At 45.7% G+C, this 19877-nt stretch overlaps 1 protein-coding gene across 2 annotated transcripts in view; it reads right to left on the bottom strand.

Moving 5' to 3' along the window:
* The window catches only part of LOC115470686 (E3 ubiquitin-protein ligase MPSR1-like), a 57201-nt gene extending 37800 nt beyond the window's left edge, over positions 1-19401 (bottom strand). For both annotated transcript variants that reach the window (XM_030204078.1, XM_030204079.1), the window contains exons 1-2: positions 19199-19401; positions 5279-5485 (exon numbers count right to left, since the gene is read on the bottom strand). In XM_030204078.1, the coding sequence (XP_030059938.1) occupies positions 5279-5284 (6 nt within the window). In that variant the 5' untranslated portion in view covers positions 5285-5485; positions 19199-19401. The remainder of the gene's footprint in view (positions 1-5278; positions 5486-19198) is intronic.
* Positions 19402-19877: the final 476 nt, after the last annotated feature.

Genomic DNA, 19877 nt, shown 5'->3' with positions numbered 1-19877 from the left:
TCGGCTTACCTTCCACACGGTAATGGTATGCACTGATTGCGCTAAGGTGAACTCTTACAGAGTTGGTCTTGAGACCAGACTCAGACAAGTGCAGAAGGTATTCAAGCAGGGTCTGTGTAGGACAAGAGCGAGGATCTAGGGCCTTGCTGTCACACCAGACGGCAAACCTCCTCCATAGAAAGAAGTAACTCCTCTTAGTGGAATCTTTCCTGGAAGCAAGCAAGACGCGAGAGACACCCTCCGACAGACCCAAAGAGGCAAAGTCTACGCTCTCAACATCCAGGCCGTGAGAGCCAGAGACCGGAGGTTGGGATGCAGAAGCGCCCCTTCGTCCTGTGTGATGAGGGTCGGAAAACACTCCAATCTCCACGGTTCTTCGGAGGACAACTCCAGAAGAAGAGGGAACCAGATCTGACGCGGCCAAAACGGAGCAATCAGAATCATGGTGCCTCGGTCTTGCTTGAGTTTCAACAAAGTCTTCGCCACCAGAGGTATGGGAGGATAAGCATACAGCAGACCTTCCCCCCAGTCCAGGAGGAAGGCATCCGATGCCAGTCTGCCGGGGGCCTGAAGTCTGGAACAGAACTGAGGGTCCTTGTGGTTGGCTCGAGATGCAAAGAGATCTACCAAGGGGGTGCCCCACACCTGGAATATCTGGCGCACTAATCGGGAGTTGAGCGACCACTCGTGAGGTTGCATAATCCTGCTCAACTTGTCGGCCAGACTGTTGTTTACGCCTGCCAGATATGTGGCTTGGAGCACCATGCCACATGCTAACGGCTTCCTGACACAGGGGGCGAGATCCGGTGCCCCCCTGCTTGTTGATGTAATACATGGCAACCTGGTTGTCTGTCTGAATTTGGATAATTTGGTGGGACAGCCGATCCCTGAAAGCCTTCAGAGCGTTCCAGACCGCTCGTAACTCCAGGAGATTGATCTGCAGATCGCGTTCCTGGAGGGACCAGCTTCCCTGGGTGTGAAGCCCATCGACATGAGCTCCCCACCCCAGGAGAGACGCATCCGTAGTCAGCACTTTTTGTGGCCGAGGAATTTGGAAAGGGCATCCCAGAGTCAAATTGGACCAAATCGTCCACCAATACAGGGATTTGAGAAAACTCGTGGACAGGTGGATCACGTCTTCTAGATCCCCAGCAGCCTGAAACCACTGGGAAGCTAGGGTCCATTGAGCAGATCTCATGTGAAGGCGGGCCATGGGAGTCACATGAACTGTGGAGGCCATGTGGCCCAGCAATCTCAACATCTGCCGAGCTGTGATCTGCTGGGACGCTCGCACCCGCGAGACGAGGGACAACAAGTTGTTGGCTCTCGCCTCTGGGAGATAGGCACGAGCCATCCGAGAATCCAGCAGAGCTCCTATGAATTCGAGTCTCTGCACTGGGAGAAGATGGGACTTTGGATAATTTATCACAAACCCCAGTAGCTCCAGGAGGCGAATAGTCATCTGCATGGACTGTAGAGCTCCTGCCTCGGATGTGTTCTTCACCAGCCAATCGTCGAGATAGGGGAACACGTGCACTCCCAGCCTGCGAAGCGCCGCTGCTACTACAGCCAAGCACTTCGTGAACACTCTGGGCACAGAGGCAAGCCCAAAGGGTAGCACACAGTACTGGAAGTGACGTGTGCCCAGCTGAAATCGCAGATACTGTCTGTGAGCTGGCAGTATCGGGATGTGCATGTAGGCGTCCTTCAAGTCCAGAGAGCATAGCCAGTCGTTTTCCTGAATCATGGGAAGAAGGGTGCCCAGGGAAAGCATCCTGAACTTTTCCTTGACCAGATATTTGTTCAGGGCCCTTAGGTCTAGGATGGGACGCATCCCCCCTGTTTTCTTTTCCACAAGGAAGTACCTGGAATAGAATCCCAGCCCTTCTTGCCCGGATGGCAAGGGCTCGACCGCATTGGCGCTGAGAAGGGCGGAGAGTTCCTCTGCAAGTACCTGCTTGTGCTGGAAGCTGTAGGATTGAGCTCCCGGTGGGCAATTTGGAGGTTTGGAAGCCAAATTGAGGGTGTATCCTTGCAGGACTATTTGGAGAACCCACTGGTCGGAGGTTATGAGAGGCCACCTTTGGTGAAAAATTTTCAACCTCCCCCCGACCGGCAGATCGCCCGGCACTGACACGTTGATGTCGGCTATGCTCTGCTGGAGCCAGTCAAAAGCTTGCCCCTTGCTTTTGCTGGGGAGCCGAGGGGCCTTGCTGAGGCGCACACTACTGACGAGAGCGAGTGCGCTGGGGCTTAGCCTGGGCCACAGGCTGTCGAGAAGGAGGATTGTACCTACGCTTACCAGAAGAGTAGGGAACAGTCTTCCTTCCCCCATAAAAACGTCTACCTGAGGAGGTAGATGCTGAAGGCTGCCGGTGGGAGAACTTGTCGAAAGCGGTATCCCGCTGGTGGAGCTGCTCTACCACCTGTTCGACTTTTTCTCCAAAAATATTGTCCGCTCGGCAAGGGGAGTCCACAATCCGCTGCTGGATCCTATTCTCCAGGTCGGAGGCGCGCAGCCATGAGAGTCTGCACATCACCACACCTTGAGCAGCGGCCCTGGACGCGACATCAAAGGTATCATATACCCCTCTGGCCAGGAATTTTCTGCACGCCTTCAGCTGCCTGACCACCTCCTGAAATGGCTTGGCTTGCTCAGGAGGGAGCTTGTCCACCAAGCCCGCCAACTGCCGCACATTGTTCCGCATGTGTATGCTCGTGTAGAGCTGGTAAGACTGGATTTTGGCCACGAGCATAGAAGAATGGTAGGCCTTCCTCCCAAAGGAGTCTAAGGTTCTAGAGTCCTTGCCCGGGGGTGCCGAAGCATTTTCCCTAGAACTCTTAGCCTTCTTTAGGGCCAGATCCACCACACCAGAGTCGTGAGGCAACTGAGTGCGCATCAGCTCTGGGTCCCCATGGATCCGGTACTGGGACTCGATCTTCTTGGGAATGTGGGGATTACTTAGAGGCTTGGTCCAGTTCGCCAGCAATGTCTTTTTTAGGACATGATGCATGGGTACTGTGGACGCTTCCTTAGGTGGAGAAGGATAGTCCAGGAGCTCAAACATTTCAGCCCTGGGCTCGTCCTCCACAACCACCGGGAAGGGGATGGCCATAGACATCTCCCGGACAAAGGCCGCAAAAGACAGACTCTCAGGAGGAGAAAGCTGCCTTTCAGGGGAGGGAGTGGGATCGGAAGGAAGGCCATCAGACTCCTCGTCAAAGAAATATCTGATGTCCTCTTCCTCTTCCCACGAGGCCTCACCATCGGTATCAGACACAAGTTCATGAACCTGCGTCTGAAGCCGTGCCCGACTCGACTCCGTGGAAACACGGCCACGGTGGGAGCGTCAAGAGGTAGACTCCCTCGCCCGCACCGGTGAAGCTCCCTCCGCCGACGTCATCGGGGAGCCTTCCTGGGAGGTGACCGCAGTCGGTACCGCAAGCGGCACCGATGCCGGAGACCTCACCCCGGGCAATGGGCCAGCCGGCGCCTCACTTGACGGTACCGGTGGCGCAAGCACCCCCGGTACCGGAGGGGAAGGGCGCAACAGCTCTCCCAGGATCTCTGGGAGAACGGCCCGGAGACTCTCGTGCAGAGCGGCTGTGGAGAAAGACATGGAAGCCGATGCAGGCGTCGAAGTCAGAGTCTGTTCCGGGTGTGGAGGCTGTTCCGGGCTGTCCAAGGTGGAGTGCATCGACACCTCCTGAACAGAGGGTGAGCGGTCCTCTCGGTGCCGATGCCTACTGGGTGCCGACTCCCTCGGCGACCCAGAGCTCTCGGTACCGATGCGGGAAGGAGACCGGTGTCGATGCTTCTTTGACTTTTTCAAACGAAGCATGTCACCGGAACTTCCCGGTACCGACGAGGAGGATGTAGAATCCAACCGTCGCTTCCTCGGGGCCGAGGCCGAAGAAGGTCGGTCTCGGGGGGGGGGGGGGGCTGTACCGCAGGAGCCTTCAGGGTAGGGGGAGAACCACCCGAAGGCTCACCGCCACCAGCAGGGGAATGGACAGCCCTCACCTGCACTCCAGTCGAAGCACCACCGTCCAACGACATCAGCACTAGTGGAGGTCCCGGAACCACCGACGCCAACGCAGCCTTTCGATGTCTCGGTACCGACGATGCAGAGGGTCGATGCCTCGATGCAGTCGATGTAGTCGATGCCGAGGTCGAAGGTCTTGAAGCTGTCGACGTCGATGCACTCGATGCCCCCGGTGCTGTTGCCGACGAAGAGCCCGAGGGGGGGGGAAGACAGACTGAAGTGGATCAAGAATAGCTTGAGATGAAAGAAAGTCAAAGCAACGGCAGGAAAGGGAGGAGGGAGATGGGGCGATAGTTGGAAGGACATGTAGGGTCCAATGAAGGTTTTTTTAAGGAGTGGTGTGACTACGGCATGTTTGAAGGCATCAGGAACAGTCGAAGTGGACAGTGAAAGATTGAGGATATGACAGATAAAAGTGCTGCTTGTATTTGAGTTGTCACCAAGCTAGAAAAAGGAAACTTAACAGGAAGTATATATACACAGGCAAAGAATTTAAGTCAATTCAACATGGCAACTTTTAGAATTGTTAACCAGAAGTTTTATCTCCCCCAGAGCATGGGCACGGGTACTGGCAATAAAATACCACCTCTACCATCTTAATGGGTTAAAGTACAATATGTACGTTATTTGCATATTTGTATTACAGCTGACTACACAGAGTTAATTTGAAAACTTCTACCTAAAAGCGTGATTCTGCCCAGGTATATGAAAGCAAAAACCAAGCAGTTTGAATTAAGTTTATATGAATTACACTATACAGCAATAAAACCCAACACATAGACTGAAGGAGAAACCTTTTTTTTTAATTAAATATCTGTGACCAGCCAACAAGACCTACTAACATGGAACTATGTGGTCAACGACTGAATTTTTACCCAATAGATAAAACAGGTTAAATATATTTTTAAAGCTAGAAATACATTTGTATTTCTTTTTTTTAAGTGTGTGGGGTTTTCCATTTTATTTTTTCCCCCTAATTTTCTTTATAAATCCTTTGCTTTACCTTTCTGCTTCCTTTCAGTCTGAGGGTCAGCAGGTCAGGTATTCAGAATATCCTTAATGAATGTACATTATGTTTGCATGGCTACTAATACCAATGGAAGCAAATCTCTCGTATGCTTATACATTAGGGATATCCTGAAAACCTGACCTTTTGGCAGCCCTAGCCTCACAGTACTTCTGTACTAACCACTGCATTCTTCAAATTATTTTCATATATAAAAAAAGCCTACCTTCATCTTTATACTTTATTATGACTTCATCACTGCTCTGAAGCTTCCCTCTAAACACTCTTTGCATCATTAGCACCAGCTCATCATAGGTGATGTCCTCATTGTGAATAGGAATTCTCCGAATATCCTCGCCAAGCTGTGCTTTGATTATCAGTTTCCCACTCAAGTCTAGCTGTCCGTTCATGGTGGACTTTGTGTTCTACACAGCTGTCAAACAAGAAATTAAAAGGTCACATATAAATAAAAAAATTCATAGCTGTATGCTTAAAATACAGCATGTTCTATATTAAATTGTACATTATATAAAATATACCTATTATCTGAGTACTTACATGGTGTGCTATACTGTCATCTAAGTGAGATAGTGGAGTTCAACTAGTATTCAAATTTGAAAAAGGAGTACAATAATATAAAAAGGGTCATTTAGATCAAATCCAGATGGCTTTTGAGCTGACAACATAACACACCTTGTGCACTCCATAAATGTAACAGCACAACAAAAAAGAACATTTTGTAAGAAATTTACTGATAAAGCAAAAAGTTACTCACCTGTTAATAGGTGTTCCCCAAGGACAGCAAGTCAAGTATTCTCACAGCTGGGTGACGTCATCTGACAGAGACCAGTGCAGATGCCAACTAACAAGATTAAGTTAGAAGCTTCTAACAGCACCCCAACGCACATTCATCAGTCAATTAACCAAGGTTTCTTCATGGCTTAGGGAAAATAATTTATTTCTTAACACCTCTGAGTGTGAAGCTATCGTTTTTCTCATGGTCCCACTCATCATCGCTCCCCTGCTCCATCTTGGACGGCAGTTCTATCCCTCTCCAAGAGACTGCCTTCTTGGTGTCACGTTTGACTCACACTTAACCTTTAAGCCACAAACTGACTCTGTCCTTCATTCCTCCTTTTTTGCCCTCTATTGCATCTGTCCATTATGTTCTACCCTCCTCTTTATTCCGTACTCCTCTTCTCTCCAAGGTCATTTCTCATGTAGACTATTGTAATTCTCTATATGCTGATCTTCCTTTGTCATCCATTAAATGCCTTCAGCTTGTTCAGGCCACCACTGTTAAGTTACTCCATTCTGCACAACGTTTCGACCAGGTCACCCCTCTCCTCCACTCTCAGCATTGGCTTCCATTCTCTGCTCATATTAAGTTCAAGCTCTTTTGTCTTGTCTTTAAATCCCATCTTCCGTCAGTTCCGGCTTATCTCTCCTCTTCTTACTCCTTATACTCCTTCCCGCGCCCTTCGATCTGCTTCTGGCAATCTACATACAATTCCTTCTCTCCCTTTATTCGGCTCTCAATCTCTCGTGAGACCAGTTTGTTTTCTAGGACCCTCCCTCCTTGCATCCATTTAGAACCCTCCTACCCCAAATTCAAGACTTTACTCAAGACCCACCTGTTTACTGAATCCTTTGGCTCATCCACATAATTGTCTCCCCTCCTTATGTATCTGCTCCGTAATTGCTTTTCTATTGTAAACCGCACAGTCACCGTATGGACAAATTGCAGTATATGAAGTGCCGAAAATAAAGAATACAACTCCAAGGGGAGGTGGGAGAGTATGTGAGAATAAATGGACTTGGGGAAAATCCACTATTTCTGGGATAAGCAGTATAAAATGTTTTGTACTTTTTTGGGATCTTGCCAGGTATTTGTGACCTGGATTGGTCACTGTTAGAAACAGGATGCTGGGCTTGACAGACCTTTAGTCTGTCCCAGTATGGCAATACTTATGTAGTTAAATTATGTAATACTTGGCTACTGTCCTCAAAGAACACCTACTAAAGGTAACTTCACTTTCTCTGAGGACAAGCAGGCGTTGCAAACTCACAGCTGAGAATCCCTAGCTATCAGGCTCACCAAAAACAATGCTGGGACAATAGGGACTCAAAACATCAAGGCCTGAAAGTCAATTAACCTGAAACTATTTACATACTAGTTGTGACTGCCTGCCTGAACTGGCTGTCACGTCAGATATTCTGCTGAAGGCAGTAATGAGATACGAATATGTGGACATATGACCACAACGCAGCTTTACAGCTTGTTTTTATACTACCTATCCCACATGATGAATATTGCCTCTGACATGGACTCACAGAATATGACAATTTTCAGTGAGGCATATCAGGAAAACTATAGCTTTCAGCTGCACAAAAACTAACAAAAATATTGCTCATTTTAACCAGTGCTAACAGATAAACTATGAAAACTTTTCCTTTAATACCTTTGTTATAATGGTTTGCTGAAAGTGGCATTTTGTTATGCAAGATTGAATAAAATCCAATTTTTGACAGTATCTCACACACCATATATCCCAGTTCAAAATTGGTTGCAGTTTCTGAATCTACACAAAATTCTGAATAAGTGGTGCAAATTTCACAGCAGTAGAACACTTAACAGCAGAGTTATTAAGACCTAAAATGTGTCCAAACTTTCAGCCAGCTGTAAACTGTGACAATCCCCCCCCCCATTGGATAAAAAGTTGGTATCTCGAAAACCGATGAAGCTAAGGTTTGCAGTTTTTCATCTTATATATTGGTCTCCATTCTGATAGATTAGCATCAATTTCTGAATTGGGGAGGTTTCCAAATTTTAGTTGAATTGACATGGAATAACTCTAAAAGAAAGTCCATAAACCATGAATAAGATGCTTGGAGAAAATCCACTGTTTATTCCTGGGATAAGCAACATGAAATGTATTTTACTCTTTTGGGATCCTGCCAGGTACTTGTGACCTAGATTGGCCACTGTTGGCTACAGGATACTGGCCATACTGTTTCAGTATGGTTATATTTATGTACTTAAACTCTGCCAGTGACTGTGAAGTTGTTAGAAATTACATGAAACTGGGTGCTGACATCCTTGGTGATAGAAGGGTACATTTTCTCCATGTTTTGAAAGGGAGAAGAAAAATTAAATATTTGCAGTTGTCGTTAAGGCCAATGTTGAAATTCCTAACTATAACCTTTTGGTGCCATTTATGAGAATTTGTGTCAGGAAATTGAAGAGTGGTGTTGCTTGCTTTGGGGGATAATACAGAAATTGTTACATCTTTGTAGGCTGATCTATTAGCACAGTATTGATGTTGTGTACAAATGTCTTTATTATGTTCTAATGAAGGCATGCCTCTCTAAATGCTTTCCTATGCAGTGGGCAGACTATTCTGTGTACTTGTTGTAAACCTGGGATAGGTATAAGGTCAACATGTCCTGTTTTCATAAAGGAGCAAAATATGTGAGACTGTTTAACATGCATCACTGGGTAGTAATTTTGCAAGACTGAATATTGTTAAATATTATTTGTACATTAGTGGCCTGGTGAAGGTGGTGGACTCAGATCCTAGTAGATTAGATTCCATTCTTGCCATTTCTTTGGCTGTGGCATCTATAAAACTTGAAAATAGCATCCTGATTTGTTGTTTGTGAACAAGTGAGAGGGCTGTTCTGGGGTTGTTGTTTTTTTTTTTTTTTGGGGGGGGGGTTATTATATATAACAACACTGTTGTATGTGGTCCTTTAGCTTTTGTGGATGTTAATGGCTTCAGCGGAGCAAATGGGAACTGGTGCCATCTAATTTGAAATTGGCTAGTTTTTCTGAAGGTGGTCATTTCCAATGGAATTCATATAGTAAGGAAGTTTGTTCATTTGCACGCATTGCACCAGCCTACAGTCAAATTCTAGACAAACTTTAGATGGAAGCCTATTACCAGATGGATGAAGAAATGTTTAGAGAGATTAGAAAAACTGGCAAATTGGGCGACGCTATAATAATGGGTGATTTCAATTACCTGAATTAGACGGAATCTGTAGAACTCAATATCATAAATCCAAGAAAATTCTACATGAATATATTCTGTATCCCAAGGGATGTCTTTTTATTGTTCAATAAAAATATAGTGGAGAAAAAAAAAAAAAAGAGACCAGTACAAACAAGAGACACCCCTATTTGAAAGATAAACCTTCATAAACACAGGGGGCTCTTTATAATCATAAGTCATTAAAAAAAATTCCACATCAGTATTTCAATATTTTTCTAAAGACAAATAACCTTTCATGGATACAGAATAAGCTGAAAAAATAAGCTAATTTTGTTGGATTTATGATTTCAATTACCCCAATACTGACTGGATAAATGTTACATCAGGGAATGCCAGAGAGATAACATTTCTAGATAAAATAAACGACTGCTTCTTGGAGCAGCTGGTCCAGGAACCGACCATGCGATGGGATGATGCAGACACAATTTTAAAGATAAGTGTCTTTCTGCAACTTTACCAACAGTTGTGGATACAGTGGTGGAAATAAGTATTTGATCCCTTGCTGATTTTGTAAGTTTGCCCACTGACAAAGACATGAGCAGCCCATAATTGAAGGGTAGGTTATTGGTAACAGTGAGAGATAGCACATCACAAATTAAATCCGGAAAATCACATTGTGGAAAGTATATGAATTTATTTGCATTCTGCAGAGGGAAATAAGTATTTAATCCCTCTGGCAAACAAGACCTAATACTTGGTGGCAAAACCCTTGTTGGCAAGCATAGCGGTCAGACGTCTTCTGTAGTTGATGATGAGGTTTGCACACATGTCAGGAGGAATTTTGGTCCACTCCTCTTTGCAGATCATCTCTAAATCATTAAGAGTTCTGGGCTGTCGCTTGGCAACTCGCAGCTTCAGCTCCCTCCATAAGTTTTCAATGGGATTAAGGTCTGGTGACTGGCTAGGCCACTCCATGACCCTAATGTGCTTCTTCCTGAGCCACTCCTTTGTTGCCTTGGCTGTATGTTTTGGGTCATTGTCGTGCTGGAAGACCCAGCCACGACCCATTTTTAAGGCCCTGGTGGAGGGAAGGAGGTTGTCACTCAGAATTGTACGGTACATGGCCCCATCCATTCTCCCATTGATGCGGTGAAGTAGTCCTGTGCCCTTAGCAGAGAAACACCCCCAAAACATAACATTTCCACCTCCATGCTTGACAGTGGGGACGGTGTTCTTTGGGTCATAGGCAGCATTTCTCTTCCTCCAAACACGGCGAGTTGAGTTCATGCCAAAGAGCTCAATTTTTGTCTCATCTGACCACAGCACCTTCTCCCAATCACTCTCAGCATCATCCAGGTGTTCACTGGCAAACTTCAGACGGGCCGTCACATGTGCCTTCCGGAGCAGGGGGACCTTGCGGGCACTGCAGGATTGCAATCCGTTATGTCGTAATGTGTTACCAATGGTTTTCGTGGTGACAGTGGTCCCAGCTGCCTTGAGATCATTGACAAGTTCCCCCCTTGTAGTTGTAGGCTGATTTCTAACCTTCCTCATGATCAAGGATACCCCACGAGGTGAGATTTTGCGTGGAGCCCCAGATCTTTGTCGATTGACAGTCATTTTGTACTTCTTCCATTTTCTTACTATGGCACCAACAGTTGTCTCCTTCTCGCCCAGCGTCTTACTGATGGTTTTGTAGCCCATTCCAGCCTTGTGCAGGTGTATGATCTTGTCCCTGACATCCTTAGACAGCTCCTTGCTCTTGGCCATTTTGTAGAGGTTAGAGTCTGACTGATTCACTGAGTCTGTGGACAGGTGTCTTTCATACAGGTGACCATTGCCGACAGCTGTCTGTCATGCAGGTAACGAGTTGATTTGGAGCATCTACCTGGTCTGTAGGGGCCAGATCTCTTACTGGTTGGTGGGGGATCAAATACTTATTTCCCTCTGCAGAATGCAAATAAATTCATATACTTTCCACAATGTGATTTTCCGGATTTAATTTGTGATGTGCTATCTCTCACTGTTACCAATAACCTACCCTTCAATTATGGGCTGCTCATGTCTTTGTCAGTGGGCAAACTTACAAAATCAGCAAGGGATCAAATACTTATTTCCACCACTGTATATGCTATACTTAATATATTGAATGACAAAACTGAATATTTTGAATGTCAAATACGTATAAGTTGTTGAATTTAAAACCATTAAAGAGAAAAAAAGAAAGGGTTTTTTTTTAGAAAACGAAGGACTGTCATGCGAGTCTGTTCATGCAAAAATATTCAGAGCACTGACGTACAGAGGCTTTTTCCCTCTTTTGATATTCTTTTTCTTTGAGTTAATGGTCTGGAAATTATAAGACATTAATTAATTTATATTGTGACCACAATATTCGAACCACCACACATAGGTTTTGACATGTCTTTTATGCCAGCAAAGAAAAATTACTACTACTACTACTACTACTTATTTCTATAGCGCTACCAGACATACGCAGCGCTTCACACTTGAACATGGAAAGACAGTCCCCGCTCAATAGAGCTTACAATCTAATTATGAGACAGACAGGACAAGTAAGGGATAAGGGTTAGGACAGACAGGACATATCAGGGATGGGGGACAGTTGAAGGGTTAGGTTTAGGAGTTAAAAGCAGCATCAAAGAGGTGGGTTTTTAGCTTAGATTTGAAGATGGCCAGAGATGAGGCTTGGCATACCGGCTCAGGAAGTTTATTCTAGGCATACGGTGCAGCAAGATAGAAGGAACGGAGTTTGGAGTTAGCGGTGGAGGAGAAGGGTGCAGATAAGAGAGATCTGACCAGTGAGCGGAGTTCCCGGGGAGGAGTGTAGGGAGAGATGAGAGTGGAGAGGTACTGAAGAGCTGCAGAGTGAATGCATTTGTAAGTCAGTAAGAGGAGTTTAAACTGAATGTGGAAATGGATAGGGAGCCAATGAAGTGACTTGAGGAGAGGGCTAATACGAGTATAACGACACTGGCGGAATATTAGTCGTGCAGCAGAATTTTGAACAGATTGAAGAGGAGAGAGATGGCTCAGTGGGAGACCTGTGAGAAGCAAGTTGCAGTAGTCTAAGCGGGAGGTGATAAGAGTGTGGATGAGGGTTCTGGTTGCATACTCAGAGCAGAAAATGAGCACAAAGACACAAACGTTCATGTTTTTTCTTACCCACCCCCCTAAAAAGAGAGGGTGCACTCTAACATATGCGTAAATAAGGCGGACTCTTTCCAAACAAGGTGCGTTCTTGATGATATATGTCCTGTAAGAAAAAAATGCTCAGAAAACCCTGAACAAAATGAACATCCCCCAACTTACACAGGAAGTAAAGTACTACGGTGAGCATTAGCAGTAAATTTGAGAGCTTGAGATCATGCTGCATATGCCTTGGCTTAGGAATAAGGTTCATTCCCATCATGGTATGCATAAGACTAACACACTTGGAGAAATACCCCCCCGCCCCCTCCCCAGAGAAAACTTTTTGGCTGCACACCCTAAGAGAAATCCCAGGTGGCCAAGCTCAAGTGCTTCACTGGCAGCATGTATCCAGCTCAATTATAGCAGGCTATTGCCACTCCTGTATTATTGGAAAGAAGGTAGAAGACAGACAGGCAAAATGCTGGAGAAAACCCACAGTGAAAGAAGATGTGAATCAGGAAACTAAGATCATACCAGTTAAGCAGGATCTGCTCATGCCTGAAGGGACAGGATGTATGTATTCCTGCACACAGCGATCTACCAGAAAGCATCTTTTACTTCTTGTTAACCCAAAAGCTTGCATCAGCCACAGAACAAGCAGCTGCCCCCAGTTAACTTCCAAACAGTTATCAAGTACTTTATGTTTAGTTTGGAGGCCGTATCTTGCTAAAGATGCAGGAAGATGATGCAGTCCAGAGGAAGGCGACAAGAATGATATGGGCCTTGTGCCAAAGAACATAAGAGACTGGAATACCTGAATATGTATACTGGAGAGGAGGGACAGGGGAGATATGTTACAGATGTTTAAATACTTGAAAGGTATTAATACAGACAAATATTTTCCAAATAAGGGAAAGTGGTCAAAATTAGAGGAAATAAATTGAGGTTGCAGGGTGGTAGACTTAAGAGTAATGTCAGAAAACTCTTTCACAGAGAGGGTGATGGATGCCTGGAATGACCTTACAAAGGGAGGTGATGGAAAAACAAACCGTGGTGGAATTCAAAAAGGTGTGGGATGAACACAGAGGATCTCCAATAAAAAAAATGAATGATATAAAAAACAAAAACTTAAAGGGCTGCATATGTGTTTGCGTTTCAAGTGATGCTTAGATAGCAACTCTGGAACAAATAAGGCTGGTGCTAGCTGGCTTGTACGGTCTGAGTCCCACATATGACGATACGGTTTAGGATGGGCTGGAGAGAGCTTTGACGGAAAAACTCCAGTGGTTTGGAACGTGAGGACAGTGCCGGGCAGACTTTTACAGTCTTTGTCCCGCAAATGACAAGACGGATTTGGAGTGGGCTTTGATGGCAACTCCAGTAGTTCGAACATAAGGATGGCGCCAGGCAGACTTCTATGGTCTATGTCCCAGAAACAACAAAGAAAGACCATGATCAATCACGTTCATTGTTGATTTAAATCTTGAACTGATAATGAATTTGACTGCTGGGCAGACTGGATGAACCATTCAGGTCTTTATCTGTCATCATTTACTATGTTACTATGTAACTGTTAATAAGCCCATTTAGCTATAATTGTCTCAAACCCCCTTACATGAATATATGTATGTATATATTTTATTTGAAGAGGCCTTTGAGATTTTGTAGAATTTTGAGACTGAGTGGAATAGAAAAAGTTAGCTAAATATTACTCATCAAATCCCATAGTTCAGAATAAGTTATAAAAATATATATAAGCAAAGGTACATGTAGATACACTGACATAGCTAACACATTCAAGACTTTCAATATACTCACAGCAAGCCTAAATATAGGCCCTAATATTCAAAGAATTTATGATCCTAAATTGGCCTCTGAAAATTTACTAGAGCCGAGTGCCTAACTCTATACTCAAAATTTTACCGAATTCCTAAATTTAGAGGATAAGTGGGTGGCAACAGGGGTGGATTTATGGCAGAGAAAAAGAGTTAAGAGCTTAGCACTAATTTCAGCACTGCTCTCATAAATCAGGTTCAAATTTAGGCAAATGAACATCAGCCCTAAATTTATAGTGAAACTTCACTCCAACACTAAACGTTCAATGAAGCAATGGACATTCCTGGGCCTGGAGCAGAACAGGGACTTTTGTAATCGGATCGAGCGGCAAAGAGATCCACCAAAGGGGTGCCTCACACTCAGAAGATCTTGCAGGCAATGCCCATGTCGAGTGGCCACTCGTGCTGTTGTATGACCCTGCTCAGTCTGTCGGCAAGGCTGTTGGATCTGTCTGCTAAGTAAGTGGCCTTGAGGCGCATTTGCTGCTGGACTGCCCAATGCTACATCCCGATGGCCTCCTGACACAGAGGGCGTGATCCGGTACCCCCCTGCTTGTTGGTGTAATACATGGCATTCCGGTTGTCGGTCTGAATGAGAACAATTTGGTTGCTCAGCTGATCTCAAAGCTTTTAGCAAGTTCCAGATTGCCCAGAGCTCCAGAAGGTCAATGTGAAGATCTGTCTCCTGGGATGACAAAGCACCTTGAGTGTGAAGCCCGTCTACATTAGCTCCCCACCCCAGATGGAATGCATCTGTCATCAGCACCTTCGTGGGCTGTGGAATTTGGAATGGGAGTCCCAGTCAAACTGGATGAAATCGTCCACCAAAAAACAGCTTGAACCAGTTCTGGTGACACTCAGATGTCATCCTCCCAAGTTCCCCATGGCCTGACACCACTGGGAAGCCAGGGTCCACTGGACAGTTCTCATGTGAAGACATGCCATGGGTGTCAAATGAAAAGTGGAGGCCATGTGGCTCAACCACCTCAACATCTGCCGAGCTGTGACCTGAGCTTCTCGGACTCGAGTGGCAAGGGTGACGAGAGTCTGCCCGTACCACAGGGAGAAAAACCCAAGCCCACAGTGTCCAGCAGGGCTCCAATGAACTCTAATCGATGGACAGTGAGTAGAGGGGACTTGGGGTAGTTTAAAACAAACTCTTAGTAGCTCTAACACCTGAATAGTCATCCGCACGGACTCCTGAGCACCATGTCCTTCGATGTGCTCTTCACCAGCCAATTGTTGAGACAGGTGTACACATGGACTCCCAGTCTGCATAGCGACACTGTGACTAGAGCAAGACTCTTGGTGAAAACTAGGGGAACCGATACTAGGCCAAAAGGCAACATATGGTACTGGAAGTGATGTGTCCCCAGCCAAAACCAAAGATATCTCCTGTGTTGGAAGTATATGGATGTGAGTGCAAGCATCCTATAAGTCCAGAGAGCATAGCCAATTGTTTTCCTGAATCATGGGGAGAAGGATGCCCAGGAAAACCATCCTGAATTTTTCTTTGACCAGGAATTTGTTCAGACCCTTAGGTCTAGGATGGGACGCATCTGCCCCGTCTTCGTTTGCACAAGGCAGTATGAAAGGAGCAGATCTTATGGATCACTTGACCTGTTGTTTCCTTGGACCATCTCTTTTGCACAAGGAAATACCTGGACTAGAGCCCCTTCCCTTCTTCTCCTGGTGAAACAGGCTCGACCACATGGGCCTTTAGAAGGGCGGAGATTTCCTCTGCAAGTACCTGCTTCTGCTGAGAGATGAAGTAAATTGTTCTCGGTGGGCAATCTGGCAACTTCTTTTGCCAATATAGGGCATAACAGACACGGACTATTTGTAGGACCCATCAGTCGAAGGTTACAAGGGACCACCTTTCTTGAAAAAAACTTCAGCCTCCCCTCGACCGGAAAGTCATCCAGGATGGTCACTTTTACAGCAGCTATGCTCTGCTGGAGCCAGTCAAAAACTCATCCCTTGCTTTGACTGGGTCTTAGGCGCACGCTGTTGATGAGAATGAGTGTACTGGGGTTGAGCCTGCGGAGAAGAAGTGGTGTACCCATGCCTCTGTGAGTAGTAAGTAATCCTCTTCAACATGCCAAAAAATCTCCTAAATGAGGAGGTAGTTGCAGGAGGTGCCCGACAGGAGAGAGTATAGATTGTATCAGTGTGCTTCTTGATGAGGTCAGCAACCTCTTACACTTTCTCTCCAAAAAGGTTATCCCCTCGGCACATAGTATCTGTCAACCACTGTTGGACCGCCAGGTCCAAGTCAGAGACACGCAGCCATAAGTCTGTGCATCACTATACTCTGAGCAGAGATCCTGGACACCACATCAAAAGTGTTGTAGGTAACCCTGGCCAAGAACTTACAATATGCCTTGTGCTGCTTGACCAGCTGGCGAACAGAGTCAGCCTGCTCCGGTGGGAAAGAGTCTGCTAAATCAGACATACTACACACCAAGGACCACGAGTACAGGCTCGTGTACAGCTGGTGCAAATGAATATGGGAGTATAAAGGCCTGATACATCTTCCGTCCAAAAGAATCCAGAGTTCTTGTTTCTCTGCCAGAGGGTGCTGAAGCATAGTCCCTAGAACTCCTGGCCCTTTTGAGCACAGATTCTACCACTAGGAAATGAAGAGGCAACCGAGACCTATCAAACCCAGGGAAAGACTGAATCCAGTACATAATGTCAACCTTCTTGGGAAGGAATTGGAATGGCATTTGCCATTTCCTTAACAAAAGATGGGAAGGAAAGGTTCTCAGGTGGAAACTTTCTCCATTCCTGTGGAGGGATCAGACGGGATGCCATAAGACTCCTCCCCTTAGAAGTACTGTGGATCATCCTCCAACTCCCATGAGCAGTCCTCATCAGTATCAGACAGAAACTCCGCATGGGAGGGCTGAGACTGAGCCCGCCTCTACAAAGAGGAACCATGTCTCCAAGGTGTCGAGGCATCTGCTCCAGCCTCGACTTCAGTAAAAGCTTCCTCCACCGACGTCGAGGGGGTGCCAACATGGGCAGCAGTCAACACAGAAGCTGCAAGCAGCTACAACGTTGAAGACCTCATCACAGGATGATGGCCATGTGGGACTGCTGCAAAAGGCATGGCAGACACAAGAATGGGTGTCTTTGACAGAGATGGTCCTATTGCACCGGGTACAGCACTTAAAGCCACTGGAGACCTTCAATGACATGGAAGGAAAAACAGCTGTGGCTAAATCAAAAGACTTGATGGTGCAGAAAAAGAGCAAAGCACCAGAGAAAAATGAAGTGAAGAACCCGACCGAAGCTCAGACCTAAATGCAGACAACTGAGCACAGTAGAATAAAGGAAACCTTAAAAAGGGGGGAAATAAACTAAAAACGTAAGGGAAAGGGAGAAAAATACCCCAAATGAGATACAGAATAAAACAAACTAAGAGAGAAGCTGGGAAGGCACAAAAAGAAGCTGTTAAAAAGCCAAACTGGCAGCTGTGCAGAGAAGAGAAAAACACGTCCACTCCCCACTGTGGAAAAAACAAAACTAATGTCCCGTGCTCTTGCAGCAGGCGGGAAGGCACTCACACTCCAACGAGCTCTGTAAAAGACTGTCAGAAGCTCTGGTCTGGGCAACACGGCTCACATTACCCACATGTGAGAATCATAGGCCTACTTGTCGGCCTACTTGTCCTCGGAGATTATTAAGTATAATTATATTGGTGTGATTTCCACATATACATTACTACTAAACATTTATAGTGTCAACATAAGCAGTCTTTAACAAAAATGTTTTATATTTAAATTCTGCGTTCATTAATAATTTCACACTTAAACACCAAAAAACAAAGGTAAAAAAATCTATAAAAATCAACTTCCTTCAAAAGATGTTTCCATTTAAAAAAAAGAAAAAAAAGGCAATGAAGCCTTAAAAGGTTTAACCCTCATGCCAAATGCTTATTTACAATCACACTCAACATACCCTGACTTATGAGTGCCGTTCGTTTCAATTATATGTGGAAAACAAACCCATTTGGAGACATCAAGCCACTGGGGCCATGGCTTGAGGCTTTTTACCCCACACAGGATCAGCAAATAAAGAACTTGAAAGGGGGGGGGGGGGGGGAAGGCAGAGGTTATTTGTCGCAACCTCCCTCCCACCAAAAAAAAAAAAAAAAGGTGTGCCACGATCCCTGGATTATGACGTACCTTACTCAACAGAAAAGTACATTCAATGACAAAATCGGTGTGGTTCAAGTGAACACAAAGTTTTTATATACAAATATATAAAATAAATTCTTAGTATTTCAAGTTAGAAAGCATTGACCCAACAATCCCAGCCACTCCCTGAGCCAGACAGCACATTACTCTGCCGCATAGACTGGCATAAGGGAGAGGAAAAGCAGTGCGGTAAGTATGAGTATTCTTCTATCACCTTCTCCCACTACTCCAACCAGAGTTACACCTAATCACACTGACCACCCTTCAACATCTTCTGTCCTTCTGTGACTGTTCTCTTGTGCTTGACTGCTTAAATATTTTACAATCCAGGGATCGTGGCACACCTTTTTTTTTTTTTTTGGTGGGAGGGAGGTTGCGACAAATAACCTCTGCCTTCCCCCCCCCCCCCCTTTCAAGTTCTTTATTTGCTGATCCTGTGTGGGGTAAAAAGCCTCAAGCCATGTCCTTCTGTGACTGTTCTCTTGTGCTTGACTGCTTAAATATTTTAAATTTAAATGCTTTACTTTTTGTCTATTAGATTGTAAGCTCTTTGAGCAGGGACTGTCTTTCTTCTGTGTTTGTACAGCGCTGCGTACACTTTGTAGCGCTCTAGAAATGTTAAATAGTAGTAGTAGTAGTATGAGTAGCAACGACCCAGACCTTCACATTACCTGCCGATGGGGAAAAGAGACTAAGGACAAAAAGTAAGCCACAACCCTCGGAACAGGCCCAGCCCGTGCCTTAAAAATAACCACAAACCGGCCCTCACCAAGCTCAGGCGAGACGGAATAGGCAGAGAGATCCCACCAAGAGTTCAGGTTGAACCACCACTTCTTTCTATCCCTAACAGTAATGGGCCCCCGGACATATCTCCTCAATCCGGAAGGGGTCTACGGCCAAGACTCACTGACCCAGGCCCTCACCATGTTCCCACATCCTCAGCCCCACCCCGTCGTCTCACCTCAACCCCAGCTCCGTCCGTTCCACCACTTTCCCTCGCTCCCTCTCTCAGCCAGCGTTTGTCTCGCTACCTCCTGTCTGCGACTGCGAGCGTTCCAACCAGTCGCGCGCCGGTGCCGTCATTCACGCTCCCAAAACCCGTACGTGGCAAACAGGATTGAGCATGGGCAGTACGCACCAGCTGTGACACCCGGAAGTGACGTAGTCGTGTCGCGACTTCCTGTTGGTAGTACTTGTGGCTGTGCAGCTGCTACTAGTAGTAGGCTGGTTTCAACCAAGGCTTTTTTTTTTTGGGGGGGGGGGGGGGGTGGTAATAGCGCAGCGGTTACCAAGCCTTGTCCTGGAGGCACCCCAGTCAGCCAGGTTTTCAGGATATGCACAATTAATATTCATGAGAGTCGTTTGTATGTACTGCTTCTACTACATGCAAATCTCACTCATGAATATACCTTGTAGATTTCCTGAAAACCTGACTGACTGGGAACCACTATGATAAAATGAAGACAATGGTCAAACAAAAAAACTTGAGCAGCTGCAAAGGCCAAAAAATTTACATTAGGTGTAGATATTCAAAAGAAAATATCATCCTGGAGCCCAGCCCAGATATATCCAATGTGTTAATAAAGGAAGACAGAAGACCAAATGACAAACTGCATGGTTAAAAAGTGCAGTAAAAGCAG

This window comes from Microcaecilia unicolor, chromosome 5, assembly GCF_901765095.1.
Source record: "Microcaecilia unicolor chromosome 5, aMicUni1.1, whole genome shotgun sequence".
In the NCBI taxonomy this organism is placed as follows: Eukaryota; Metazoa; Chordata; class Amphibia; order Gymnophiona; family Siphonopidae; genus Microcaecilia; species Microcaecilia unicolor.
The sequence above is the reverse complement of the archived record's forward strand: the minus strand, read 5'-3'. Positions and strand labels throughout refer to the sequence as shown.